Genomic DNA, 11133 nt, shown 5'->3' with positions numbered 1-11133 from the left:
GATAAAATTATGAAAATGGGATATATATTCATAAATAAACAAGGTACATTTGAACTACCACGACGATTTATTAATTTCTTTAAAAATTCAGAGAATAATAATAAAATATAAACAAAAAATATAAAAATAGATTTTTTTCTATTAGAATTTAGATCATTTTTTTTCTAATGTCTATGAATTACTAGGAATCAAAAAAAAATTACAGCGATATTTATAAGGAAATAATGAAGCTCGTAAAAAGATTGCCAGCTCGCTGAGGTATTATAATACGACTTTATTCAGTATTTATTAAAAGCCAAGATTAATATTTTAAAATAATCCATAAAGTGATTTTGAAGCAATTTGGAATATATATTATATAAAAAAAATATATATATAATATGGTAAAATAATATCAATTTAATTAAATATCGATATTTTTTTGAATTCGACTAAATTTTTTGGCACTTAAAATCGAGACAAGGAAAAAATAACGCGAGAAAAATAATTTTCATACAATTCCAGAGCAGTATTGATATTTATTTACAATTTTTTTTCGGCACAGCAGCACATTAGCGAATAATTAGAGGAACGATTTTATAATTAAAAAGATACACTACCCCAAAAAAATAGTATCATAGAATTTCGAAAAAAATTTGATAAAAGACTCGCTGGGTTTTGGGTACATTTGAACTACTATTTGCGTAAAATTGTTTGGGATTTGATTAATGTTATTGAAGTTGAAGAAAATGAACAATAAGAGATTATTTGATGGCTAAAATTTGTTATAGTGTGTTTGGGAAGTTTACGAATAATATTTCCATAAAGAAATTAGTTTTGATGAAATCTTTTGGTGAAAAATTTTGAAATTATGATTTATACCAAAAAAAAAACTTTTTTTAAATTATATTTGGTTCTATAAAGATATTTGATAACAAAATGGTTTTATGAAATTTGGTTGTAGATTCAAATTACTAGGCTTTTTTATATGAAAAATAATTAGAAAAAAGTGATACAACGAAAATAAACAAGAAAACATGTTAATTTTTTTGGAAAATGACTTTAATTGCGATGAAATTTGTAGAAAATTATGTTTAAAGAGGATAAAAAGATCAATAGAAAGAAATTTACTTTGGTAAAAGTGTTATAGTCTATTTGGAAAGTAAAAAGGTCTATATAAAAATTTTTTAAGAAAAAAAATGGCTCAAAACAATTGGAATATAAAAAAATATCAAAGTTTGACAATTTTTAGACAAAAAAAGAGTAAAATTATTAAAGATAAATTAATTATTTCGTATTGATATAAAAAAAACCATTCAATTTTAATCAATTAGAAAAATGATGACTTATATTAGGGTACATTTGAACTACCCATTGTTTCCATTTTATTAAAATCGTAGTTTCGTTACAACCTTAAACAATTTGATACAGAAAAAAAGAAAATATTCAATGGTTAAAAAACGTTATAGTCTGTTTGGAGGATACAAAAACAATAAAAAACCCTTCAACAAAAAGAAAAAGCAACAAAAAAATACGAAACTCAAAAAATAAATAAGATCCTGTAACAATATTTGATAACCTCCATTAGGGTACATTTGAACTACCAACTTACAACAAGAGAGGATACCCGAACATCCAGAAAGAGTTATAGTCTATTTGGGTAGTAAAAAAAAATCATTTTAAGAACGAAATGTAACTTTTTCAAGCAAATAGTTCAAGATGAGGACAAAATACTACAAATATATATCTAACCGTGAAAGAATCAACCCTAAATTTCTTGGAACAGTGTATCATCGATATGCACCACCGTATTTACACAAAACCTGAACATTTCAACCAAATCCGCATCCGTTCAAGTTCAATCCACTTTTCTCGCTTGCTCGGTCACTCGATTCAACGCTTTATCCCTAAATCTTCTCCTAGCCAATTCGGACATGGCTACAGGACCAAGATGGGCTATCTGAGGAGACGTAGCTATCGCTCGAAACGTCGCTGCGACCGCCTCCTTAAAAATAATCGATTTAACCGGAAAATTCGAGAAAAATATCACCACGTACCTTGAGGTGAGGTTCTTGAACGGCCACTTCCGAATTACGCGGTTGTAATTTGTGATGTTGTTGATATAAAGCCGATGAACGTTTCACCCAAGGATGTTTCACGAGCTGTGCGGCAGTAGGACGTTTTTCCGGTAAAATGTGCAGCATTTCCGTTACTAATAACTTCGCTTCGTTACTTATTTCCGATAATTTACCGTTCTATACACAAAATTAATAATCACGCACTAATTATTCACTTTCGAGTTAATATAATTGAATAACTTACCTGTAAATCGATTATTCCAGATCCGATCCTTTTCAATATCTTCTGAGGACTGTCTTTATTGGTCGTACTGAAAGGACATCTACCCGATAACATTATATACAAAATTACTCCTAAAGACCATATGTCGCAAGCGGCGTCGTATCCTTGTCTTTTTAATACTTCCGGAGCTACGTAATTCGCTGTGTAACAAGGAGTCACTAGAAGTCCGTTTTCTGCTCTTAACTACGAAAAAATATCGTTTTTAACACGAATTTTATCATCGATAGAGTAGAAACCGACCTGTTTGGCAAAACCCATATCACAGATCGTAACACTTTCCAAACATTTATCTTCAGTTGCAAACAAAATATTAGCGGGTTTTAAATCTCGATGAACTACACCGTTTTCGTGTAAATACGCTACTGCCGAAGCTAAAGATTTTAAAACTGTAGCGGCTTCGTATTCAGTAAGAATCCTCTAAAAATTTGTACTTTGTTTATATTATGATGATAAACTGAACTACAATTTAATATTTAATCACCAAAACGTCTTTAATTTACGAAATCACCTCGTAATTAACTTTATTTTTGTTATTACTTAGGATTAAAATGCATTCGAACAGTCAGAAATTCGTATCTAACCTAAGAAATAAATTGACAATTAAATAACCTTGAAAATTTTCTTTGCGGCTATATTCACTCCATAAGCGTAGTTATAAAATTTTATTAGATATAATAAAAATATTTATATTTGCAAAATTAATTTAATCCAATAGATTCCTATTGTTGTGTTATCTTTTGAAAAAAATATAAAGATTCGTATCTAAATCATATTTGTACCTATATTTTGATAAATATTGAAAGTAGTCGAAACGAAACAAACATATATAAAAGATCTAAGAAATATATTTCAAGTTTGTTTTTATTTCGATAATTGTAGTAGATTATTTTTTTTATCATTTTTGACATTCATTCGGTATATTTCCTTAAAAATGTCTAAACATTAAATTAATTAAAAGTTACGTTTAGTTTTATCATTCAAAATGAAACAAGAAACCCAAATTTGGTTATCAAACGAACTTGAACGACATTACACGAATTCAATGTAAAATGCAATTGCCGACACTAAACAAAAACCAAAATAACTAAATTAAAAATGAAATTATTGTATTATCTGGGGAGATTAAATTCCAAACATTGGCAGCCGTGTTATATAGATAAGCAGTGTTGTAAGATTTATAGTTTCTAAAGTGAAGTAATCATTTCTGAATTAATAATTTTTCTCATTCGTTTATTATTATTAATTCAATTATGAATAATTATTATTCTAATAAAAATAATTAATTATTATTTCACATAAAATTATATTATTTATTAGTAAACATGAATAAATTCAATTTATAATTCCTTTTTGTAACAGGAAAAATATTACAACGTGGCAACGATGTAAAACATCAGTCATATTGTACTCCAAATCTTATTAACATTAAATTTTTTCGGTTAATTTTTCGTTATTTTCTGTGTGTTTGATTGTGAAATAAAAAAAAAGTGAGTGACTATTTTTCGGAGTGAATCCTCAACAATTTCATATTATATAATTCGATTTACATCGTACCGCGTTTCAAATATATCGATACTACAGAAGTGCATTTACGTTATTTCGAGATGATACGAATATGCCACCATTTTGAAAAACTTAATAACGGATTCAGTGAAAATCGAACTTCAAAAACAGCGTCGCGTTATTGGTATCGAAAATTTGTGATAACGACAGTTTGAATTATGAGGAAAATTACTTTAAAATAATTGAGGTCGAATTACATAAAAACAATTAGGTTACGGTTAGATTCAAGATGGCAGCCTACAAGTAAAAGTTATTTTACGAAAATCTTTATAATATACTACTATATTTGAGAAATAAGTGCATCAAATGTAAAAAATCGTCGATTTAGTGACCTTGGTGTTCGTTTCCAGAGACGTAGTCAAAAAATTTTAAAATCAAAATCTCGGTAAGTAATTTTACTATACTATTTTCAGAATTTATATAGAAACATGTTGATTTTCCAAGTATTTACATATTTTAATATATATTAAACGCAATAACACATGTTTTACATTGTTGCCACTTTATATTTTTTTTCCAATTATTTGCATAAAAAAATTTCGTAGCAAATAAACCAATATGAAAGAACTCGTAACTACAAAGTGTTTAATAAAGAAAAAAATAATATTTCAAGCATTTTCACGTTTCAATATATACAAAAAATGATAAATGATATTATTCATTGATATATTCGAAATAATAGAATGTTTAATATACATTAACAGATGTTTTACATTGTTGTCACGTTGCAACTTTTTTCCAGTTATTCTCATAAAAAAATATCGTAACAATTTAACCATTATGAGAAATAGATGCGTAACTACAGGGTGTCCCAGTAATTCTTTTATGTTATTTTTATTCAAAATTTATATGGAAATATGTTGATAAAAGATATGAATGTGTATTTACAGGCTGACCAATTAGACACTGTAAAAATTAAAAAATAATGATTTATACGTACCCTTGTTACAATATAGTCTAATAAATCGCCCCCTTTGAGCAACTGTAGTACCAAATACACTTTATTGGCATCTTCATAAACAGTTTTCAAAGAAACAATACCGGGGTGTTTACCGTATCGCGCTAATATCTCCACCTCTTCTCTACAGTCGAATACCGATTTGTTAATGATCTGAAATCCAAATTTTTTCGACAAAAAAAACATTTTTTTTTTTCAATTATACGTAATATATTTTCACCTTTATGGCGTATTGTTGTCCTGTCGTTTTATGTCTACCCAATTTACAAACGCTATAACTACCTACACCGATACGGTCTAAAAGGACGTAATCGTCGAAAAAATTACGATCGTTCATTCTTACTGAATACATTGGGGTTTCCATTTTTTTCGGCATATTACCGTTTTCCAACAAACATGGAGCAATGAAACTAAATCTAAAATAAACAAAAATCAAATCTAATACGTATATTAACGAGTCGATCAAACCACCCGGACCATAAATAAATTTGATTTTTATTGAAATAAAATCGTGTTATTATCAATATTTATAATGAATACGTCCCTGCTATAATCTCATGTTGCCCAGCCACCTACAGAAGAGATAAATCCAGTATTAAACAGCCACAGTCACAAAATATAAATATTTTCAACGTTGCCAATTTTAAGGATTATCAAGTCGGTCCTAAAATTCTGTTTCCGCCTTTTCGGTAAAGTCATTTTGTTCATTTGCTCTATTCTCATTTTAATCTTTGTCAGATTGGAATAGAAAATATTTTTCAAGATACGTATGTAAATGATAAATTATGCATATTTTTTATTGTAAAAGTTGTTAAAAAAACTACTATTTGTATATATTTATTGTATTCTTCAACAGATGTTTAAATGTTTAGTAAAATTGGTGCTAAATAATTCGTTTCATGGTTCGAAACTTTCACTACAGTAAAAAATAAGCAATAGGGATCACAAAACAAATAACATAATACGGAAAACCGCCTTCATTAGAATCAATTCGACAACATTGCGTTGTATAACAAATTAAGACCGGATCCATTTGATTTCGGGTCGTTTCTGCGAGCGAATACAACCGATATTATAAACATTTTTTGACATTAATTCTTCGTTAGAAAATAAAAGGCAATAACGATATTTTAAATTAATATAAATAACTGAAATCAAATATTAACAATGATATTTTAAGTAAATATAAAAGGAATTCTATGGTTGTACACGTTACAGATGTGGGAGTTATTTGAAGAAGGAAGAATTGTTGCAACACAAAGCGTATAGAGGTGAAAGCGTTTATAACTGTTATCTAGAGTTTATTCAATTAATAGCTGCTGTTCAGCAGATAATAAGAAAAACTAGAAAAATGAGTAAATCAATTCTAAAAATGCCTATTGGTAAATAGTGAAGAATTAGGGTGTTGAAAATTACACTATAATTAACACAATTATTTTTTTTTCAATTTTTGGAAGTGACCATACAATAGAAGTGGCTACTCAACCAACAAAATTTATTAATAAATATTTTTGAAATGACGTCAGTCGATAAAAAATGATTTTTATTCAATTTTTGGAAGTGATTATACAATAGAAGTGGCTACTCAACCATCGTATTTTTTAATGAATATCAATTGAAATGACGTGAGATGATAATAAATGATTTTCCTTCAATTTTTGGAAGTGACTATACAATAGAGGTGGCTATTCAACCACCGTATTTATTAATTAATAGTAGTCGAACTTCTATATGGATCAAAGGCTCGAAAAAAGTTGATATCAACGTAAAAAAAAAATAATTTTATAAAGGATGTCATAATTCCTTTCTTTTCTTAAATATAAAAGTTTTATCGTCGTTAAATGATAATATATTTCAATTTTTTCAAATTTAAACTGTTTTTATTTTTCTAAAGAAATAGATGCAAAAATATACATATACTAATTTTAGACATATTTTCAATAAAAATCAAATTCATATAAAGCTTTGTATAACCTCAATTTTAGAAAAGTTTTTGGCCAAATTTTCACAAATTACAAAAAAATGTATTTATAAAAAAAATATTAACAAACAGTTTTTATTGAATTGGTACTTACCCTCTAAATAATTCGTGAGCGTTGGCACTGGCGGGCACTCCGGGCGAATCCCTCGGCGTTCTACTGGTAAATTCCGAATCGAAATAAGCATCTTCCGGACCACAAACGGCAGGTTGAAACGGCGGTCTTATATTTTTCGTTAACAAAGCATCGAAATCGATAGTAGCGAAAAATTCGTGGTTTTTCAAATCTTCTATACCGCCGGGACCGGAACATAACCTAATATTTCCATCAGAATAAACTAAATCGATACAAAAAAACACACAATGGATCCCCTACCTGTTGAGCGGATTCCTTTTAAACAAAACTCTCAAAAGGCTTTGGGCTTCCGGACTAAGATTAGCCGGCATACCCAATTTAGCTTTCAGTATCTGACTCATGGTTTCCCGACGATTTGTACCTTGAAATGGTAAAGTACCAGTCAACATTTCGTACATTAGTACTCCGAACGACCACCAATCCGCCGCGAAAGTATGTCCTTTTCGATTTATTACCTCCGGCGCCATATACTCCACCTATAATTACGATACACCCCGTATATATAATATAGAAAAAGCGGTGAATATACCAGCTCACCGTCCCGCAAAAACTGTAGGCTTTTCCTTCTTCCAAGGGGGATTTAGAGAGACCGAAATCTGTCAGAGCTATGTGTCCGTCTGAATCTAATAGAACATTTTCAGGTTTCAGATCCCTGTAAATGATCCCTAGTGAATGTAAGTGGTTTAGAGCTAGCGCCAATTCGGCTAGATAAAATTTTACGTCTTCTTCTGTGAACATAACCTTAAAAAAATATTGAAATTGTAAATGTATAAAGGATTTAGATACACTCGTATACCTCTTTACTTAACCTAGAAAATAAATCTCCACCTCTGAGAAAATCCAACACCAAATAGAGTTTTCCTTCGGTCTGAAAGGCGTAATGGAGTTTTACTATGAAAGGATGTTCGACGTCCACTAAAATGTTTCTTTCCATTTTCGTACGGTGTCTATCTCGAACTCTCAACGTAGCCTTTTTTAGTACCTTCAAAGGTTTGCATTTCAATTAATGTGAGATCAAAAAATAATCATTTTACTCACTTTCATGGCGTATAAAGTGCCAGCATCCGTTCCGACCACTTTTCTGGCCAAAAATACTTTCCCGAAGGAACCTTCTCCGAGGACTTTGAGCAGTTCGAACTGGGAGGGGTCCGCTTTGTCGTGACCGTCTCGCACCAACTAAATATATTGAATTTTTAGTAAAATGTTTAATCAAAAGCAGCCAACGGTCGTAAAATCGCATTGAAATGTGTAAAATGTAGATACACGGAAACGCTATCGAATAACATTCAAACGAACCATGTTCTTGCGTGTCTACGTCGTGATCAAAATGAATTTTTTTGTTACGTCGTATTTTATGCAACTGGACTTTATTAAAAATTCTCGAAATAATCAATTTTGTATAATAATTCTGATTAAATTTGCATTATTAAAAATTTTAGTTAATTATTTTTCGTATTGACGTAAATTTTTCAGTTCCGGCAACACTGTTTTTAGTTTATTCGTTTTAGTTCGATTTACAAGTAACCAGACCAGTTGTTGTCAGATTGCACGTAGATAAATAATATATTTAGTCAAATTATATAATTATTTCACTCTAAATAATGAATTACAAATACGCCATCAATTTATCGAGAAGATTTAAAATTAAAAAATTATTTGAAATTGCTTAAAATAATCTGAAATAGTATTTTTAATATAATAATTATATACAATATAGAAAAAAACTACAATTATAAAAAAAGAGCCATTTACTAAGTTTCATTAATAAATGTTGTTTTACCTAACCTCAACATTAATAATAAACTAAATACTTACTTCCCCAAGCTCGATTTCATGTTCTCCTTCATTAGGTCCGGAATCTTCTGTGGAATTTTGTTCTTCAGCGTCTCCAGACTGAGACTAGAACAAAAAACAAAATTTTTATATAACAGTGAAAATTTTAAGAAATCGTGTTTCAAAAATTCAAATCAAAAGTCTTATGATAATTAATTAAACACATAAAATGTTCAATAATTTTATTGGAAATTCTAATTAAACAATATTGCAATTACGGGGGTTGTCGATAAAATAAGGTTCTGACGAGACTGACATATACCTTAACTCCCCCTTCTCCCAGTGAAGTGAAGTGAAACCTTAACCTCAATACGGAGGATATTATAACAAGAAGCAAGAAGTAAACGCCAAAACGAAAAAAAAAATAAACTGAAACTGTGAAATAAACAGAAAACTTGAGATTTGCTACACATAACTTCAAAAAGGAAAGCATTTCCCTTCGTGTATGGAAAACTATGTTCTTTATTTGTTTTATTTTCCTAATATATTGTTTTTATTACAAAAATAAACATAAATTATATTGAATTGAAATTTTTTTTGTGTTTTTAATTTTGATATTGTTAAAATGTATTAAGAAATAACCGTTTAGGTGTAAAATGAGATGTGATATGATGAAAAAGTGAAACCTTAACCTCAATATGGAAGCTATCATAACAAGAAGCAAGAAATAAACACCAAAAACGAAAGAAATGAACTGAATCTGAGAAATATTCGAATTAATGTTTTGAAATACATAACCTCAAAATGAAAAACTTTTCTCAGTGTATTGACCACTGTTAAAGCAATTGCTATTAGTAGTGGAATCATATTTTCAACGCTGATGCAACATTTTGTATTTGAATTGATGTAAAAAAAAATTTAAATAATAAACTGTGAGGAGTTATACCAGGTCACTAAAATAAGTTTTTAAACTTTTCATTTTCTAAAGTTGAAAAAACAAAAACAAGGAGAATTTACCTCAAATTTTTTGTTTAACAAAAACAATTGTTTAACATAACACGAAAATCAATATATTTTTTTTTTTAATTCAAATCACATTTAGTGCATAAGATATTCTAATATCAAGATTAAGTTATCTAATTTTGCAAATCCATTTTGTGATAACACCATTTAAATAAACATTAGTCACTTTTTTGTTCAAATCTCACAAACTGTAAGGGATTTTATACAAAAAAAACTAACCCAATCACAAATACAAAACCTTCTAAAATCCACATGCATGACTTGTTGAATTACAGTAAAAAAATTTAAAGAATCAAATGATTTAAAACTCCTATTGTATCCCTATTAAACCCCATTTTACTATTAACACTTCATTAAATTTGTTACCTAATATTATACATTTCAACAAGCAGCTGTTGGGTTTGAACACATTATTGATCAATGCAAAAATTATTTTTATAACGTCCATATCAAATAATTGGTTAGAATTTCAATATTTCCTATGTCAGTTAAATGAAGCAAACAAATTTTCTAAGCATTAAATAATGTATGTTTCTCAGATTAAAAGCGTAATTATTTATTTGACATTTGTATTTATCATGCAGTAATAGCTGAAATGATAATTTTTGTATAACCACAAAAAGTTGCAAAAAAAACGTAAACATTTTACGTACAGATACTATTCTTAGGGACCTGGATACTCCGAAAGCTGTAAAATGAACAAACTCGTTAAATAATTATTGAAATTAACGCAGGATGTGCAATTAAATTAAAATAGATGAAGTTATGTACAAGAGGGTTGCTTAGAAAAATGTTTCAACTAAATCTATTTACCTCTGTATCGGCGTGATGAATTTGCCATGGTTCTCCCGAATTTGCTAACGGCATAGTAATTTCTTTTAAAAAAAACTATATTATTCTTTTCACATCACTATTTTCAGCAAAAATGGCTAGCAAAAACTTTAACTTTTGACCAAGCCAGATACTTGTTAAAAAAATACATATATATATTTACTAGTGATGGTTAGTTATTTCAATAACGTTCTTATAGATGGAGCACATTCAGTTACAAAATAACTAATTATTAAATAAAAAAATAAAAAATCATCGATTTATACGTTACTTCAACCTCTACTGTAAATAAAACAGCAACCAAATAATTAAGTCTTTCAATTAATGTTATTATATTGATTTCAAAATTCGACCTTTCAACATATGGAAATAGGTATTCCCACCTCTAAAATACAAGACACATCAATTGACACATTTGAATGGTTCTTACTCAACCGAGCAATAGTTTTATAAAATATTGTAATAAATGCTATGGAAATTATATTAATGGTTACAGTTAATCTAATTGTTAAAATATACTATTCAGAAACA

General features: G+C 28.7%; 1 protein-coding gene across 2 annotated transcripts; it reads right to left on the bottom strand.

The window, feature by feature from the left end:
- Positions 1 to 498: 498 nt before the first annotated feature.
- On the bottom strand, positions 499 to 11001 carry LOC130900924 (ribosomal protein S6 kinase 2 beta). 2 transcript variants are annotated; one of them, XM_057811932.1, is made up of 14 exons: positions 10585 to 10752; positions 10425 to 10459; positions 8791 to 8874; positions 8014 to 8151; positions 7772 to 7957; positions 7513 to 7716; positions 7216 to 7451; positions 6937 to 7155; positions 5082 to 5277; positions 4844 to 5014; positions 2581 to 2757; positions 2302 to 2523; positions 2037 to 2234; positions 499 to 1984 (listed from the first exon to the last, which is right to left on the bottom strand). In XM_057811932.1, the coding sequence occupies exons 1-14, from the start codon at positions 10610 to 10612 to the stop codon at positions 1838 to 1840; spliced, it is 2241 nt and encodes a 746-aa protein (XP_057667915.1). In that variant the 5' UTR covers positions 10613 to 10752; the 3' UTR covers positions 499 to 1837. The 2 variants fall into 2 exon arrangements, with proteins under 2 accessions (XP_057667915.1, XP_057667916.1); XM_057811933.1 differs by lacking the exon at positions 10425 to 10459 and having other exon boundaries at positions 10585 to 11001.
- Positions 11002 to 11133: the final 132 nt, after the last annotated feature.

Source organism: Diorhabda carinulata, chromosome X (assembly GCF_026250575.1).
Source record: "Diorhabda carinulata isolate Delta chromosome X, icDioCari1.1, whole genome shotgun sequence".
NCBI lineage: Eukaryota > Metazoa > Arthropoda > Insecta > Coleoptera > Chrysomelidae > Diorhabda > Diorhabda carinulata.
This window is presented reverse-complemented; position numbering and strand designations above follow the sequence as displayed.